The sequence below is a fragment of the Nansenia antarctica genome (genome assembly GCF_963989245.1).
Source record: "Nansenia antarctica genome assembly, chromosome: 13".
Classification (NCBI taxonomy): Eukaryota; Metazoa; Chordata; class Actinopteri; order Argentiniformes; family Microstomatidae; genus Nansenia; species Nansenia antarctica.
The window spans coordinates 14,524,484-14,544,649 of NC_137683.1; the positions used below are offsets into that span (position 1 = coordinate 14,524,484).

The 20,166-nt window shown below is 42.3% G+C and overlaps 1 protein-coding gene across 1 annotated transcript in view; it reads left to right on the plus strand.

Annotated features, from left to right (window-relative positions):
• The first annotated feature begins 13,650 nt into the window (after nt 1-13,650).
• waca (WW domain containing adaptor with coiled-coil a) overlaps nt 13,651-20,166 on the plus strand; it is a 39,508-nt gene continuing 32,992 nt past the window's right edge. The window contains exons 1-3 of the mRNA XM_080544527.1: nt 13,651-13,806; nt 13,996-14,032; nt 15,042-15,240. Of these exons, the coding sequence (XP_080400653.1) occupies nt 13,766-13,806; nt 13,996-14,032; nt 15,042-15,240 (277 nt within the window). The 5' untranslated portion in view covers nt 13,651-13,765. The remainder of the gene's footprint in view (nt 13,807-13,995; nt 14,033-15,041; nt 15,241-20,166) is intronic.

The window sequence follows — 20,166 nt, forward strand, 5'->3', positions numbered from 1 at the left end:
TGACCATGTACGCATTCCTTCACCACCCACACAAACTATGCTAACATCAACAGAGTGCACCTGCTAAAACAAGCCACTCCAAGTAATCAAATCAGCCACTCTTCAAGGTGAAGCTTAGCATTCAAACTTATTCAAATTCAAACTGACTCTCCTCCTCTCCGATTCTGGGGTCAGATGGAAAAGGAGAACACGTAGGCTTTACAGAACCTGTGTAGGCTACTTTAGAGAGCAGTGCGTGGTCCACTCTACCATCTGCCAAAACACCAAAGCTTTTGATATCAAGCCTCCAACATTCTTTTGCTATATTTATCTCACTGTAATTGCACCGAAGCCAAGAGTAGCACTAAAGGAGATCCTTCAATGACGCTACGCGGCAATTAGTGGTGAGCTAAGACCTAACTTGACAGAGAGTCTGTCATTTGTTATGAAGCAACACATGTTTGTTAGTGGGAGACCGAGATGATGGTTGTTTAGATTTGAGTAAAGTCTTCAGTGTATGGTCACATAAATGACTGTTAAAGTAAAGCTGTGGTACAACACAGGGTTTAAATTATGGCATCAGTAGATACTCATTTATTTTGCATTGTTTGGCCCATCTAAAAGTAGACTACATTATCTCCAACTTGACCCATTACTAACTTAAACGTGACGTGAACCTACTGTCCTTAGAAATCTTGCTTCTATGTCTGCCTACACCACACAACAGAAGATGGCCACAATGGATAGGCCTGCGTGAGCTCTAAGCACCTCCTCATATGCTTTCATAGGTGGTTAACTCATTCAACAGCTCTGACAAACCCCTTTACCCAATTGAGCATAACGCTTGACTAAACTGATCAGCACTAATGAGCCACGTGGCCTAAGTGTCGACGGACTGTAACGTCGGCTAAGTGTGATGTGTGAAACCGGGCTCCTACTACCGTACTACCATCATCACAAGATCCAAAATCACACACAAATGAAAGCAGAAGGTAGCCATTAAAGCCCATCGGTATGTGGTTCTGTCTCTGGTGCGCAGCCTTTATCAGATATCGGTCATCACAGAGGAGGCTGCTGCTGCTGTGTTCTAAGCGTACTGTAGTGAAAAGGTTAGCGTGGGAGAGAGCGTGTGGAGAGAGCTAAATTGTCCTAATTGCTCTCAATGGGAGGCAGGGGAGGGGAAAAGATTGTTGCCTAAGTATAAATGATCCCTGACCAACACACACACACACACACATAAACACACACACACACACACACACACACATAAACACACACATAAACACACACATAAACACACACACACACACACACACACACACACACACTCCCTCTGCCAAAGTTCTGTCTATTCAATGTTTGACAGAGGGACTGGCCAGAGGGGTAAAAGAAAGGCACTTGATCTTAACTGGCAAAGAAGAGGGCGGCCTTGGGGGCCTTCGGCCGGTATGAGGTGTCAGGAGACACAGCAACAAGTGTATGGAGCTGCAGCTGACAACACTTCAGACGGGCGTCTCACAGAGAGGGGATTTGGCACATGAAACTCACTGCTGCCGCACGCCCCAGGACCCAGGACCTCTGAAAGGAGCCAGTCAAGCAGGAAGGGGAGGACAGAGAAAACCCTCCACCATCAGCACTATTCTGAGGGGGTTCAAAGACCTGCGAAACACCACCGCCCTCACAAAGGCACAGTTTGACAACATACCAAACCTCTCTCTAACTTTGGGTTTCTCTTCTTGCCTGTCATCACAAAGTCATTACAGAGTTGAACACAATGGGAGGGCAAAGACCGTGCAGGCGGCTAAACACAGAAGCGACTTCAAACAATATGACGCATAGTAAACACAAGGTAGGAAATGAAAGCCTCCCTTTAGATAAGGAATAAACAACCTGAGCCTTCCTGCTTTCTCTCCTTATCGTCACAGGATGTCAACTGCCAAGCTGCCTAGTAGCAAATGGCCTTTTACCACAGGGAGTCAAAGTCAGGTGATCGCAGCGGGATCCATTACCACCCAACCGGGAGGTAGCTTGGTTGGCTGTGTGGACAAGCTTCAGCTGATCCGGGACCGCCACCTGATACCGGGTACACTGCTGAGCTTTGAGAAGAGGGGAGGTTGGCTTTTCAGAAGCTCGTCCGTGTAACATGTGTAAGACACACCGGAGACGGCTCGGCCGTGGCCAAAAGCCTACTCCTTTACTTAGGAGTTTAATTAGAAGCGCCATAATTATTTGAACGTCTTGCACGTCTGTCCCGCGTTCTGCCACGGATCAACAAGGCCATTATGGATCGGTCGGTAACCAAGCACGCAAAGCGAAACACACATCAGGCTAAATGAAGACACCCACTTTATGTCTATTAATACAGAACTCGATACTGACCACTGACAGGCTATAATGTTAAATATGTTATTTGCAATCTAAACTATAAACTATAAACTATAAACATATATCAGGTGATATGGACAATCAGAGTGACATAATGCCATTCCTGTCATCTCCTGTGTGGAACAGATGTGGACGTTTAGAATATTGGTATGGCACACAACACTAATCTATCATTAAAAACAGGCATGTAGGCCTATCTAGTACCTACCTAGTGATGTACATACGAGTGTGTCTCGTAGAGCTACAAACAAACATACTGTACAAAGTTATTTTTGTCTTGTTTTCCCCCCTTCCCAGCTGGTTGAATTATTTAGGCTATAGGGGGGCCATAGAGATATCATAGTAGCCATGCATAGTAGTCATGTCAGGAACCATCCATGGAATAGCGTCATAAATAAAACAGCAGATGACAAATAAGCCTGACGTCAGTGCTGCTCTGCAACAACCAGAACACACTGATCTGTGAAGAACACACTACTTACTGATCTGTTGGCTTACTAAGCTAACTGAGCTAATAATAATAATAATAATGATAATAATAAAAACAATTTGTAATGCACTTTACATAAAGAAATCTCAAAGTGCTACAGATTAAAAACAAGATACGAAGCTGATACGAAACAACGAGATACGACAACATGAGTCAACTTATCATCCGTCTTTGCTCGTGTACATACATGGGAATATCTGAGCACCGACATGCACGTCAACATGGTGAGGCTTAACCTTCTCACCGAGGGGTTTGTGGCCTGGCCTTCCCACCCGGGGCCGTCACTTCGGTCGCCGGCGTGACTCAGTCTTCCCCATCACACGGCAGACAAGACGGTGATGAGTGACACGCCTGCAGCAGAGAGAGCTTTATGACCGGCGATCAAATGTGGCCGCCACTGGTATCTAATGGCTGACATCTGCTGGCTGGACCGATTCCAGTGCTGCTAGGCAGAGTCCACAGGTAACCCTATACCACCACGGGACGGGGACGGGAGGGGGGGGCGGTCGGGCAGTGGGACAGTAGCTTGCTGATCCACATGACCTACGACCCTGCAAGGCAAGCATGGCTTTAATCTCTCTGCTATGATGAGCACCAAGCAAATAAGCACACTGGGCCATCCTCATAGCAATTAATCCCTTGGACGGAGGAGGCCCGGGGCGGAGGAGGCCAGGGGCGGAGGAGGCCAGTGGCGGATGTCCCGGCGCTGGTTGTTCCCTCCCTTCTGACAATGACAATCTTCTGTGACGTATTCCTCCAATCAATCCCGGCACTAAGGAAGGCTGATTGTGCTTCCTGCCTGACAGTCATTTGTTTCCAGTTCATGACGGTTTTCCTGTAAGCTCATCGCCGTTAGCCAGCTATAGGCTAACAATGTCCTTCCAGCTGAGCGAGCCTGTAACAATACTAGCTGTGCAAACAGACATGTTAGCTCAATGCTACTCAATGCATTTTATTCCCAGGGGAAGAGATAAACAACACAAGCAAGGACAACAAAACATCTGGACACTAAACAGATGCAGAATACTTAAGTATCAGTTCACCTAAATATGTCAGCACTCATATGGCATCAGTCCATTCTGCGCAGGCCCTAGGAGAGGTCGTGTATTAGTCTGCACTCAGGAGCAGTGCTGACGAGGCTGTGTTTAAGACGCCAAGAACTCTGTACTCTCTTAGATGCATATGGGAACTAGACTGCCTGCATTGTTGAATAGCCACCACATTCACTCTGGTAACATTAGGTTCCCTATATGTGTGTGTAGTAGGACTATACGCCTACTGTAGTAACAAGCAGTAGGCTATATATTAGCATTACTAATTGGTTTACGATTATAATCTGTATACATAAATCCATTATAATCCTTATTCCCCTTGTGTATTAACATTTTACACACCACTAAACTTCATGCAATGTAATTATCAAATAACTAGAACAACAACATATTAATACAATGTTCTTACTAGTAGTCCTAATTACAGATTTGCTTATATGGGCAATCTAATGTTAGGCCTAAGTGTTACCTTTCCTCGCACCAAACCAGACATGTTTGCAGCATAGGAATTAATATTGCTTGATGGAAAGGCATGACCTACATTCTCTCAAATCCTGGAAGAGTAGCCTAACTCAGGATCCGAACTCTCCCTTAAATATTCAATGATAGCCGACACAAATTCAGTGACTCCTCATTGCAACCCTTCTTCAGGTTACTCAACGGGAAACGTTTTGTCTCAATCAGCAAGTTGTGCAGATGGATGCGGGAGCTGAGCATTGCACACAGCAGTGCATTCCCAGACCTGACTCCCCCTCCCCGGTAACCCACTGCTTCAGGAACAAAACCATTGGAATGTAAGCTATGTAGGGCCGTGGCTCTCAGACACCTGTACTGACAACCACGCAGACCCAGTCTGGGCTGCTCTGACCCCACTCGGACCTGTGCCCCCCCCCCCCCCCCCAAAAAAAAGCTCAGCAACTAGCTACTGACTAATAGGAATATAACCAAGCATGAATCATGACTTGCAGTCCTCAGTTTAAAGTTCTCAATGACCTCTGAAACAAGACAGTTGTCTCAGTAGAAACAGTTATTTAAGGACTGACCTGGTAGGTAGTGAGGGAATCATGTGATTGTATTGTGTACAAGCAACTGGTTAGGCCTAATTATTTGCTTAGGCCAGTGCGCTGTTAGCTTCTCTAAAAATCCCTTTGGTTTTCAAAAGGAAGCACTCTCCATCTTATCCGAATACTGGATACAGGATCCACAAGGAAGTGTACTACAGACCTAACTTTTTTGCAGTTACAGTCAACGCCTAGCTGCGTAACTGTAGAGAGCATTGAGGGATTTGTTCAGGGATGCAAACGGGAAATTGTGCCGCCTCTCCAGAGGCTCCCCTCCATGGCATTTAATTACAGGCGTTTAGAAGGTCAAGCTGACTGTTTCTCACACAAAGACAGTACCCATCACTGAGCAGTCACACAACAAGACATAAAAAGAAGTGAAAGAGGACCAATGAAGCTGTGTGAAGAAGGCTAGCAACAGAGGCACATCTCTGAATGAAAATAACTCAACTGCAACAGGTTCAGGAAAAGCTGATAATCTTAGTAGTAGGTATAGTCTAGAAACCTGTGTACTGGAAATATTGGAAGCTAGGTTTCCAAGAGGCTGTCCAGCGAGAGAATGAGAGACCACAGTTACTTATTGCCAATAGTGTAGCCTAGTGATGGGGTGAGGTTGATCTGACCAGCCCTCTCCACAGTCCCTTAACTCCTGCAACAGAGCAGTGATGAACTGGAGGACCCCTGCCCACCACTTGCTTCTCCATGTGTAAAGCAGCTACGGCAGCCCCTCCACTAGGTTTACTAGAAAGCTGAGGGAGATAGCAGGAGAAACGTAAGCCCCAAATTCATCATAGATCCTAAGGTCGGACAGTCCACGAGATCTCTATATCATATTGAAGCTACTAACATTATTGTGTGTTACCAAGTCACTGTTCAGTGTTCAGTGTTCACACAATATTATGTAAAACATAATGTGCGCTATGGTGCATTAGATTAAACACTTGAACTCTATGCAGATGTCGCATGGCTACAGTCAGTGTTTCTGTAGAATAGTAATGTAGAGTTTTGCGACAACAACAAACCACCCAAACCGCTCAACTCTGGTCTGGACCATACAATCATGATGTAACAGCAAGTTCAAAAAAAAAAAAACACTAGCGAGAGTGGTTACCTAGCTAGCATATTTCACAGCACCCACCACAGCCAAGAAGCCATAGTAGAGTGAGACACTTCCCAGTTGTTTGGTGCTGTCAGTGACATGCTCCGTGTCTCACACACACACACACACACACACACACACACACACACACACACACAGAGAGAGATCACTTGGCTGTGCATTGCACAAGGCGGTCTGGGGGGTATTCCATCAACGTCGCTAAAGGACAATCCAGGCTTATTTTGATAAATCCTGTGAGATTTATCCCAAAAGCCAGGCTTATTCGCGAGATTTATCAAAATAAACCTGGATTTTCCTTTAGTGACATTGATGGAATACCCCCCTGGATTCATTCCTTCGTTCGCAACCGCGCGCGCTGTGTTAGTAAGCAAACTAGAGTGTGTTAGTAAGCAAACTAGAGTGTGTTAGTAAGCAAAACTAGATTGGCTCGCATTTCGTGAAACACACGGGTCCCCCAGGCTCCAACCACAATAAAGAGAGTTGAAAGTAAAACTGACATGGTTAAACTGACTTGGTTTCTTCAATAACTTGTCTAGATATAAGGAGAGAGATGACAGAGATGCCTTGCAAGTTTCCCACGCAATATTATTATGGAATACTGAGCTCGCGCTAATATTACTACTCACTCAAAGCTCCGTAGGTGCAATCAGGGTGCGAAATAAGGGGGAGCTCGGGGAGCTATAGCTCCCCTAGTGGTGACATGAGCTCCCCTGGAAACATGGTTTGTGAAATTTTGGGGGAGCTCTAAAATATTCTAAATTGCGATGGATTTATTCCAAGTTGTGACAGATTTTACCTTGTGTAATATGATTTGTAGAGGCATACAATCTATTTTGATGTTGGTATTAGGTATATAAATGATATATAATAGCCTTTATAGCCTACATATAGGCCTTTATTGGCTACAACTATGCGACAGTAACTTGCAGCGGGGTGCACTGACGCTGAACCCCTCATAGTGATAAGTAGGTGGACAACGCGTGGTGCTGAAATAGCCGACATGCGGTGTGTGGTTTGAAAAAAGTAACGCCAGCTCAGTAAATAATTCAAACTTAATGTTTACTTATAGACTATGTGAATGTGACTGCACCACACATGTGAACAGTAACAAAGCAAATGCAGTTTAATTTTATGAAAAACATTGACAACTAAATCGGTGCAAAAAAAAAAAAAGAAGCTGAATCTGCTTAGCCTATGCTCCTGAAAAACATTTAATGACAGAGCAAACACGCTACATTACTAGGGATAATAATTACAATGAGCCATTCATTAAAAATAGAAAAAATAATATTAGGCTATTAAATCTCACTTAATGAGAAAACTGGCATCTCCCATCGGTCACTATTTGTTGGCTATCTGGTGATATGGACGTCTTTGAGTGTCTAGAAAAGCGCTATAAGTCTAATGTATTATTATTATTTATTATTATTATGGACGTCACTTTAATCCGGCAGTTCTCAAGGTTTTTATGCACCAATCGATTCCTCTAGCGCGTCTTTATCACATTCATTGACGAAAAGGACGACTCGCATGTATAGGTGGAAGAGAACATTCATTGTGAGCACGGAAAATGCGAGTCTCTCACAACGGCTTTGCATTGATGAAACCAGGTAGGATGAACGCATAGTTCACTGTCCATTCCTCTTTAAATGCCCTGTTTTCACCGTCAACTTTCCTCTTTAGACCTTTGGAGAGTGACATGATGTTTCTCTTGCTAGCTAGCAGGTTAAATGTTTAGCCAACTTCACCCGGCACCAAACAACCAATCCAATAATAATGTGACCTTGTAAGTCTGGGAGGAGGGGGGAATCATTATCAGAATAAAACTATGTTAAATACTTATTAGAATAAGTTAGGCTGCGCTACATCGTCAGTCCACACATGTATTATTCAAAACTATGGAAAAGGGTGAAACTACGTTGTTGAGAATCACAACACAAACTCGCTAGTCAAGCCAAAATACAGCAGCGAAATGGATTGGACTGCTACCTAGTTAACTAGAACACTACTTTACATTGTTACCTATTAACTAGAACACTACTTTACATTGTTACCTAGTTAACTACAACACTACTTTACATTGTTAGCAGGCTCACAAAACAAGCCGTGTTAGTTGACTAGCGATGTGTCATTGATTTTCGACAACGCGGAAATGTATTCACATTTTTCGAAAGAAAAGTCAAAGCATTAGAACGTAGAACGGAAAATCGCACGCGCGCTTTGCGCATGGAAAGCCACCGGCCCCGATTTGGCCTGATTTTTTTTTTCCGTCAGGAGATTTTTTTTTTTGTTGCTTTAATCCCTGGGCTCCCCCGCACACCGTGATTTAATTCGCACACTGGGTGCAATTACCCGTTGGTGAGGATTTGCACTTTTACCAGGTTAGATCACTTCTGGGGTTGAAACTTCTTTTTCACTCAGCTTTACTTTCAATTCAAGAGGGATATTTTTTATATATTTTTTAATCTAATATCTCCGTCTTCTGTAACTCATCCTTGTTCTCTGGACAGACACGATCCTCCCCTCGGAACGACACGCCCCTAGTCCTATCCTGGTTCAATGAATCTGTTTGTTTTGATTGGTCTGTTATTCCTCTAAGGCGTTGCCAGTTGTTTAACTACACATTTTTATTGGCCCTCTCACCTTATCAATCACACGTCAACGCATGCCATGCCTTTTTTTTTTTGTAGCAAAAAAATGAATTCCAAAGAAGCTCATCGTAATTTATTTCATATGATTTACTATTTGTACTGAGATATAATAACTGTTATAGATAGATAGATAGATAGATAGATAGATAGATAGATAGATAGATAGATAGATAGATAGATAGATACTATCTGTGCATATGAAACATTTCAATAGTTTGGCAATTGACATTTCTTAATGTGTTTATTATTAATGGAATTTGGCTATTGATATTGATTTGTCTGTAGGCCTATGTTGTTACATTTATTTATTTTAAATGTAGGCCTATGTCGTTTCATGAGTACACGAAAACTGATGTACACCATCATGATATCCTTTTAAAATATTTACCCCAAAATAATGTCAATCATAAAAAATGATAATACGTAAGTAGAGTTGTTATACAAACTAATGATCAATGCAGGCACATTGACAGTCTATAGGCTGTTTGCGTTAGATAGGCCTACTCTGGATTTGTGATATACAATACAAAGTGCTGCTTTATGATATTAATTTGTTTTAATATGTCAAATGGGTCAAATCTCTGCCCCCTAAGGGATTCAACAGTTCATTTGAGTTATAAAACCGTTGCTTCATTCGCCATTCGTCATCAATAAGTGTGAAACAGTCTCTGCCAACTTTATGAAATCCCAACTTTATTGAAAGAGGGTGTGGCTAATGTGGAGAGGTAACAATGTTGCTGTTCAAGTCTTGAAAAGTGGATTTATGACGCCCCCTGGTGTTGGTTTTTCACTATGGTAGAATTAACGAGTTGGAAATAAACTAAACTCTGATTCTCAAGTATGGTATGTCAAATGTAAAATAGCACTACAAATTCCACCATGTATGTGGTATTCTCTATAAATATTTATGCTGTGCTTATTCATAGGTAGTAAACATTTAGGCAACCTTGTGTTATGATGTTATGACTTAACATACCCTTCACACATACATCTTGTAATGCAGTTACAAAATGGAGCAAGTCCCCTTTGCTCCCAAGAATATTACCAAAGAAATGTGTAGGCCTAGTGCATGAAGTGTAGCCTAGTTGTATCTTTGCTATAAACACAAACGTTTTCATGAGACTCTACATACAAAGTTGAGTAGTACATAATATGATTATTACCCCCAAAATGTTTTTGTTTTACCACCACTATACAGTATTGTATATTTTGCATTGGTGATGGTGGAATTTATTATTATTCCCATAAATAAAAATACGATACAGCAATGCATGGATCTACAATCAGCTTGTTCCCGAAATTCATTAACAATGAGTCCTCATTGTGCCCTTTGTCCCTAGGTCAAAATGGATTGTGTGCCAAAATGCTGATACACAGCATTTTTTGTCCACAGCCAGCACCCAGGGCTGTAGGCTCTCTTCATTCAGACAGTGCTCACAAGCTGGCCAACTCTCCACCATAATAACCTGCTCACCAGAAAATATCAACTCTGTAGGTGACATGTCGGCTTGACATCAGATGGCTCCATGGCTCCCTCACACAGTCTGGTGTAGGATACACCATATAACCCTGCTGTCAAGTACATGGTAGAGTGCTATACTATACGTATACGTACAATTGTTGCATCCCAAAGCAAAGTAAAGTCAAAGCTTCTGCTGCTGTTTTCATGTCTCAAACGTATGTGCTTGCTTAGCTGGGTGGACGATGAATGTTAAAAAGCATGATTGTGTTTTTCATTTGTTTAATGGGATGGAGTTATATCAATATGATCAAATAAGCTTTGCTGCAGTGGTTGTTAATGGTGAGTGGGCTGGATATAGTGGGTGAGTCTGCGGTAGTGAAGTCCGTAGAGTAGCAGAGGCGGGTATAGTTGTTCATCATGCATTAGCAGTGTTATCAGGCTTATAATGTTAAAGTTGAAATAACTATAATATCCCATAAAGCAAATGATGGTACTTTTGGGGGGTAAAAGCTCTCTGTTATTAAAAGACCGGAATGATGTTTCACACATGTCCACTAGATGGCAGAGAAGATCAAGGTATTGTGAGCCACAGAGACATGTTGTTGTGCACGATTCAAAACTATTGTTTGAGCTTAGAGAATAAATAATGATAGTGATTTAGGAAGGAATTGTGAGAAGGCAGGGTTCTCTCTAATGGCAATGCCACTGAAATTCAGTCGAATCTCCCCCCCGTTGATGTTACATGGGATTTTAGTAAAACAGTTCCTCGATCTGTGTGCGCAACTTCTACGCGGCTCTGTCTCTCGAAATAACATCCACAGTCAGAGGAGAGCGGCCGAGTCTAGCCGATTTTAGCGCCCGTGACCCGTATGTAGTTTGTGGGAGTGACCCGTATGTAGTTTGTGGGAGTGACCCGTATGTCGTTTGTGGGAGTGACCCGTATGTAGTTTGTGGGAGGGGGAGTGCTGGTGGCTGCTACCAGGGTTGCCAGGTTGGGAGGCAAAACGTGTTTATTTTCATTGCGAACAACAATGATTGTGTGTGCGTGTGTGTGTGTGTGTGTGTGTGTGTGTGTGTGTGTGTGTGTGTGTGTGTGTGTGTATGTGTGTGTATGTGTGCATGTGTGTGTATGTGTGTGTATGTGTGTGTGCGTGTGTGTGTATGTGTGCGTGTATGTGTGTATGTGTGCGTGTGTGTGTGTGTGTGTGTGTGTGTGTGTGTGTGTGTGTGTGTGTGTGTGTGTGTGTGGTCAGATCTGGGTCCACTCTTGATGTTATGCAGCTAAGTGGAGCCATAAGAATACTAGTGTTTGAACCACATAACAGGATGGTGGAGCGACAGTAAGGCCAACATTATCTCATATCAGAATAATTTGACTCATATTATTATCATGTCGTAAATCCGCCAATACGGCTATTATTTGCATGTGAAAATTGCTAACCCTAACCCTTAAAATGAAATCTAAATTCAGAAAATGTAATTAAACACTGAGCATGATTGATAACCGAACCCCTGCTGGATACATTGTGCTTGGCTTGGGGTGGGTGGAATTGGAAATGTCAGAAAAAAATCCTAAGGGTTTAGAGTCCTTGATAGGGCGTGAGCTTAGAATTATAAGGTTCTATCTCCATTTAGGGTAGTTCAGAGATATAATTGAGCATCAAAGTTTTTACATTCCATTATGTTTTGTGAGATGGAACCTTTGTATTTTATGAATTACTAACTCAAAAATGTCAACATTTTTTAAATAACACCACACAGGCATTAATAAACACCCAATGGATCAGATTATGTAAAAAATGTTGACACAAATGGAGATAGAACCTTATAATTCTAACGTCACGAGGGGGATATTTGTATTTTGAATTTTGTAACTGTTTTTAAATTTGTTGTTGTACGGCGACCTCTTGGGGCCATTCCACTAAAGGTGGCTTAGTATATCGGCGATTGAAAGAAATCAGGCGATCAGGCAACTCGGGATTGGAATTCAAGCCTCAGGTGATTCCTCGAACGAGGATCAGCCTTGTGTCATCAGTGTTCACAGAAGACAGGCTTACAAATCTTCGATATGGGCGCGTGCACGCAGACATAAAGAGCCCCGAAGAGTCGATCTGTCGAAATGAAGATACTCCACTCTGCAGGGGTACTACATTTGCGCAGCATTCCCGAATTATTGATCTTTATGAAGACGGAAAAATAAGATGTAAAATAGTGCAATACTGCCGCAATTAACAAGGCGAGGGAAATGGTTTGGCAAGAAATTGCTGACCGATTAAATGCGTAGGTCATACTAGCCCCAGTTATTGTTATATGTTCATATTTTAATAAATGAATATTACTACTGTGGTGATATCAGCAGCAGGCTACAAACCATCATATCGCCGCAATGGCCTAGTGGTATCGACCGCTGCCATAGGATTTATTCATCATTTTTAGACGTGGTTCGAATCCCTCTTCGGACACACTTTTTACTGCATTTCGTTGTCTGAATCTAATCTAAAATCTCATCTAAAAAAGTATGTAGGCTATAAAATTATGGTGCAGGCTAATTTACAAGAACTGACACGATTACAATGGTGTTTGAAGCCTTTGCATGAAATCTTCGGTTAAATGTAAAAAAATAAAAAAATAAAACACTTAGTCAAGTCTCGAACTCGCAACCTTCGGAACTCCAACTGGCTGCCTTAACCACTGCGCCAACCAGACCGCTGTGATAACAGCAATGCAAGTTGATAGACATACCTATTCATTTTATTTTATACACTTTTTAATTTATGTATCCATCGATCTATCTATCTATCACACTTTCAAAATATCTAGTTATCTATCATACAATCAAACTATCTATCGATCGATCACACTTTCAAATGATCAAATTATCTATCTATCACACAGTCAAACTATCTAATCTATCTATCTCTTGTGAAGTGGGAACTAATATTTCCTAAAAGACACATGAGGAACTGTCGTTCGGGGTTTAGTTTCCGCCTGTGAGCCTTTTTTGACGCAGGTATTACTATAGCCAGTGTTTTAGCCTGGTTGCGACCAGGCTAATTATATCTGACTCAGAAGGAGCTCAACCAAGCAGCGAATTATTTGAGCCAAATTTCGTTGTTTGGTACCTGTACTGTAGCAATGACAAATAAAGTCCATTCCATTCCATGGAACCGAACGCAAGCTAACATTATCGAGGCTTAGAACTTTATCGAGCTTCGTGGAATATCCCCCTTGAGTGCCATGAAAGGCGCCTTATAAAATAAATGTATTATTATTATTATTATTATTATTATTAATAAATGTCTGAAAAAATCCTAAGGGTTTTTAGAGTCCTTTGATAGGGGGATATGGCGAGAGGAACCTGGCAACCATGGTTACAGCCCGAGCGCTTCACTCAGCGGTAGATAGGGGCAGAGAGAGTCGGTGTGGCTGTGGCAGTGAGGAGATGGACCGACAGCGCTCTTCTTCCGACTAGCTAATACTCCCAACCGAAACGAAACATATACTTTCAACACATAACTTAGTCCATCTTTCACATCCACATCCACACACACACAACACGGCATTGATGGTAATGTATGCAAGGAAACAACCGAGACTCAGCGATGGGTAAACAAGCTTCTCTTACTTATTCACATTTCTTTTCCTTCTCCGCTTTTTGACAAATCCGCCATTTTTTAATCGAAACCAAAATAAGTCGAAAGTTAAAAGCTGTTGCAGATTATTTCATTGTGTTTTAAACGGTTGATGTTTTGTGAATGCACATATTTAACAACCTGTTTCCCTCTTATTTAATAGGTGCAACAACGACCGAAGGGATTCCCAGCCCTATCAGGTACTTGGCTAAGCAACAAATCAGATTAAAATGGACACTCTAGTGTAGGCTTCACAGGACTCACAGGCCTCGGTGCGGAAAATAAATAGAAAAGTAGCGATTTCGCCTCGAATCGCCACCGAAACACCGCCGAATGTCTACTGATAGAAAAATCATATCTGGCAGATGAGGAAAATCAATCTGAACGTCGAATTGCGTTACTGACAGTTTTTTATTGAAGCTCAATAGTTAGCCTAGTTAGCTTGAATTAACGGCCTGTTAATGTCACAGCGAACACGATATAACGAGAGCAACACAAGTGAAAGTAATGGAAATTACTTGTTAAAATAACAATATAAGGAACGGTTATATAGACAACTATTTGAATAATGCGAAATTATGTTTTGATTTAGCTAAGCTAAGCTGGTCACAATTGTGTCTAGGCCCTATATCTGAATTGGAACTAAACCTGATCGCCTTTTTATATATAAAAACATATAACCACCCAACAAAATTAATTGGATTTAATGTCCTATTCGTTAAATGTCCTATTCTTATCCTAAATATTGTTGTTCGGCCTGTTAAAGCTGTGTAACCATGGCTATAGCCTGTGACGTATTATAGCTGCTCAACTCCACTACCCTGACATTGTCACGACTTTTGAGAATTGGCAAAGAAACAGCTGATTTTTCGTTGACATGATCGTTGCGTTCTAAGTGGGTGCGTTATTGTTATCTGGTTAGTGTTAACTTGTTATGCGTCGTCACTGGCATGGATCTGGTATGTCTGGCTTTCAGAAATAGCTGTCGGGTGAAATGCAAATACTGTTTTTCTAGGATAAATGAACATGTGTTGTGGAATACCAGCATACACAGTGGGTTTTACCTCATCAATACCTGCCAAAACATCTGGAACACTGATCAGTTACTGCATCTGACTTGGGCTTTCCTCTGATCAGAGTGCAGACTGAGATTTTGTGCCATGCTATGAATCAATTGATGTGTTTGTATTGTATGTATTTGTGTTGCAGACCCTTAAATACTCGTCCAAGAGTCACCCCACCAGTGGTGATCACCGCCACGAGAAAGTGCGAGACACCACCGCAGATGCCACTCCTCCCTGTAAGATGCTCCGGAGGTCTGACAGTCCTGAGAACAAACATGACAACACCCCGGGCCACGGCAGGGCCAAGGCGATCCACGCCCACCGGGCCAGAGAGAGGGATGGAGGTGAGAGACACCATGGGTCAGAGCGAGACAACCCAGGTGGACATGTCGAGATGACCTATGCCTGGCAATAGTCCACCTATGCCTGGCAATAGTCCGTCTAGGCCGTCTTTACTCTTGACATCTAATGTAGCATGTTCTGCCTCAGGACATTAGTTAGTGATCAGTTGTATTTACAAATTGACTTAGCTAAGGACAAGAAACAAACAATGCATCATCACATGCCTCAAGGAGGTCTGTGTCTTCAATAGGTCTCTGTGGTTCGTTTGCGAGCCGTTGTTTTCCTAGTGTAGGAGGTAGTACGTCCTCACTGTATCTCTGACAGTATTGTTGTTGCTTATGCTCAGACTTAATAGACCACACTCAGCATCTCACAGGAGCTACATACCCTTTTGACGACATAGAGATCTTTCGTGGTGAGTCAGGACATGGATGCTAATGAGTAGTAATGGGGAAGCGATGTATACCGTAATTTAACACATTAATATGAGAATGCACCTGTCCCATGCATAGACACTACTTAACACTACTTGTTAGGCTGACAACCCCTGGCCTTGGTGGTCAGGTTAGTTCCCCCCCTAACATTTGTAATTTAATTAGCTAAAAGTTACATATTTTATAATGTTGCCCTATGTTGTAAGTACTATGATGCTGTATGATGAAACAAGTACAACGTATGTTCATTTATGAAAAGTAGTTCACACAGAAACCAGCAGTTAAAATGTCTGGTCTTCTGATTGGAGAAGCTTTTTATTCTGTAGTCATCAGTCTAGTAACTGTCAAAATGGTGTTTCATGTATGTTTATGAGTTTACTGATAACAGTTACAGATAATACATTTGAATTATGTTGACAGAATGTGCCTTCCCATTCTAAACAAGGCCATTACAAGCAATAATTGTAGTATTTTATGACATTCTATTAATAGTTGTATTGACTGTTATACTACGATACATTTGAATGCAAACCAACTTGTGTTGGTCTCTGAGTTCCATGGCCAAGCTTTCAGTTCTTGACCCACCAGTCATTAGTATTCACACACACTCTCTTCTGACTTTAGCAAAATGTTGGTCCCTTTGCATTGACACGAGTACACAAAGTGGGCAACCTTTCATATCTCAATGATGTGTTCCCTGTGGTTTACCTCCCTTCATACATCATGTTGTTTTATGTAGAGGTAGTGTGTGGTCTCTTAGCTTATTTTATCCGATGTACGATAGTTTTCTTCTCACAGTCTCCATGTGTGTCTTGACCCACAACGAGAACTATATTCATGATAACCAGATATAAATGAACATGAGTTGTGGAATACCAGCATACACAGTGGGTTTTACCTCATCAATACCTGCCAAAACATCTGGAACACTGATCACTTACTGCATCTGACTTGGGCTGTCCTCTGATCAGAGTGCAGACTGAGCCTTGAACACACTTTAAATACTGCAGAGTAAAGCCTGGATAATTATATATGATTAAACTAACTCTACGTTGTATTTAACCGTGATATGAAATGGCTCTCCACCATGTCATGATACCAAGGCTCAGGTTGTGATATGCCCGTCTTTACGTCATTATATTATACATTTATGTGGCAACTATTTTAGGTACGGTATACTTATTTCATCTGCCAGGAGTAGCATTGTTCTTTTCCAGTCTCCGTGTTAAGGGAAATAGGGAAAAGTGACTAGCGGTTGAAAAGTCACTTATTGCCCATAGTCTCTCTTCCATGCACAGTGACCCCCAAACTTAGCCTCAAGGTTGGGGTTTTGGTGTCAGTCATGGGGCTTAGGACCTCTAATGCACCGTCTGTCACTGTCTTCACGGGAATATAATGAAGACTTGATTCAACACCTTTCAGACCAGTCCATGTTCATCTAAAAGCCACAATGTATAAGATGGATGTTGGCCTATGTGCTAATTTAATGCATTTACTTTGATAGTGAAGTTGAACCATCCTTATGTGATTTGAGTTTTAGAGGTCTGGACTAGGGTCCAGCTTGCTTTAATCTTTTGGCTTTCCAGAAGTCTCATGTTTGGCATCTGCTTTTCATAAATTCTTAGTTAAAATAGTGAAAATACCACCGCTCATCCGTGATCAGACTTTGCTGAGGTGCTGGAACTGAAGAGTATCAATAGAGTGCAAAACAACAGCATCCACACACTCAAACACTCAAACACACACTCAAACAAATTCTGTTTTATTTCAAGCTTTCGGTCATGGACCGAATCATGCCTGAAGAAGGTCTATGACCGAAAGCTCGCCATAAAACAGATTTTTTTTGCACAGTGTTTGAGTGTGCGGCTGCTGTTATTTTGCATTTCATAAATTCTTTGTTAAAAGTCGGATCACACTTTAGATTGTCTTGCCCCTATACCTTAGTCACTGCATCTTCTTTATTAACAATGTTTTCACATCCTGTTACATGGTACATAAGAAAATTGCATGGTAATGGAGCTGGGTGGTTTGTTACAACTGCTATTACACAGGGCAATTAAATGTGAAGTGTGTTCAAAAGTTTATGCAGCCCTATGGAGTAGTATGCGATGCATGTAGTGAAGGATAATTAACTATGATGTGTGCGGTTATAGAAACATGTTCACCTCCCCGAAGTTGATTATTTACAAAACCAGCACACCTCAGAGTTGATATCCCGCTTATAATACAACAAAATGAACCATTGTCACCTGGTCGTGGGCAAACTTGTTGAAATATTTTGGTGTCTGGGTGAGTTAGTGAGTGTTGTTGCAAGGCATGTTAGATCGTATCCAGGGGTACGGATAATTAGTGTAATGGAACATGCTGTTTACTGTAACGTTTACAAATACAATGCAAACCTTTCCCATATTTAACCCAGACCATCGCAATGGAATTAACAAAGATTTGTCCGCCTCGTGCGTTCACATTTCATCCCCCCCAGACGGCCCACGAGCCACCAAACAAACGTGGTCCTAGCTAGAAAACTTAACTGTCTGAGCTTTTAGCCAGCCTGATGAAACGAACACAGTCAGTGTCCATCACTGCCATGCACAAGCCAATGTGCGGTGCAGATTGTATCGTTCACCCGGCGACTATGTCAGTGCCAGCCAGTTGTGATCACATTCCTCTTCTGCCCTGTTGACATCGGTGTACAATGCATCACATTTAGGGTTTGTGTGGTGGCCAGCGTTGGCTCTGTCACTTTGACAATCGTGTGGACATACTCCAGCTGAGCTCCATTTCAATGTTCTGCCAATTGAATTGGAAGGGTGATCAAGCTAACTGGACTGTGTGTCTGATCTCAACTAATCACAAGCGAGTATTCAACAAAGCTGTCGTATATTGACACGTGTTATTGAAGTGGTTCACAAAGAGAAGGTGAGGGTACATGCCCCTGATCTTCGTAACGCGACACACACACAGACACTGATCAGCTGTCTATAGGAAGCTTACCACCACTCAGTGCCACCTGTTGACACGCACACCTCTCCCCTCTGCAAATCACTGTCATTATGTGTCTGCACAGAATAAACAGCAACATGCTAAATGTAATGTATTGGTGTAAGTGTAGTTGAGGCAAATTATGTTAAGTCATATTATAAATCAAGAGTTCCCCCACTGCAATATTTGTCCTCTCCCTCACTTTCCTGGGTGCTATGTTACCGGGGGTGGTGGTAGCAGCGGTTAGAGCGGCTGGCTGGCTAACAATCGTAAGGTCAGCACCACCTCAGAAGGGAGCTGCATGTGAGCTGGAGGGTTGCTAGCATCATCTCTAAGGTGCCTACCACTGTCATTGTGCCCATGAGCAAGGCACTTAACCCCTAATTGCTCCAGGGGTGCAGACTATGGCTGACCCAGTGCCTAGAGCAAAAAATACCACATTCCAACAATTGAAAGGGTTAGGGTTAGGCAAATAGGGGTGTAACGGTACCCAAAAATGTTGATTTGGCACGTACCGCAGTTTGGAAGTCAAGGTTCGGTACGGCAGGGTAAAAATTCACAAAACATATATATTATATATTTTTTCTCATTATTATTAAACAGTGGATTAGTGAACAAACAGTGGGTCTTCCTTGCTTAATTAAGAAAGCAGGTGCCTTGGACAAGTCGTGGACAACTGTAGTTTGTGCTTGTTTATAAAGGGCTGGTATGGTTTGCTTTGTAATGCGGACGAGAGGGAACTACGTAATGAGACTTGAGTACTTTCGATGTTTAAAACCTGTGTTCTCAACAACGGAGTATGGTCCGCTGCTGTGTTTGTTATTGCTTTGGTCCGGTCTGAATTGTTAGCGAGAGGCTACTTAAATACCATGGGGGAGCTGGGTTTGCACTTCACAGTTTTTTTCTTGTACCTGTGGTGTGATGCCATCTCAATGAGTGAGCAAGTTCGACATGCAGCCAACCCGATCGCAGTTGAACAATGCTAGCTTTGTTCCGATCCACCTGTCTTTGTCCATTGTCAACTGAGAAACCATAACTTTCCCTAAACAGGAGACTTAAGGGATGCTGGAGGAACTTTAAGCTCTAGTTTAAGCTAAACTACTGACAATCTCTCTGTGGCGTGTGCGCGCATGTGTACTGGCTGAGATTACTTACACAAAAAAGTTCTGCGCGTGGACTGGGCAAAGCTGAATTTGTTCGGTACACACGCGAACCGAACCGAAGGAACCTTACCGAAAATCTTCAGTAAGAATACAGGGTTCGACATTAACGGTTGCCCGATTGTGCGAGGCAAGTAAAACATTTGCTGCACTAGATGATCGTGGAGTGAAGATATTATTAAATCATACACGCTGACAATATCTTCACTCCACGATCATCTAGCTGGTCTGGCGCCTGCGCTGTCCGTTGTTCTTCCTGCACACCAATACACAGATCCAGGATCCAGCAGCGTCATCGCTGTCGCGCAAACAAACCCGGCGAATCTTTTACTTGCCCCGAGCAATCGGGCAA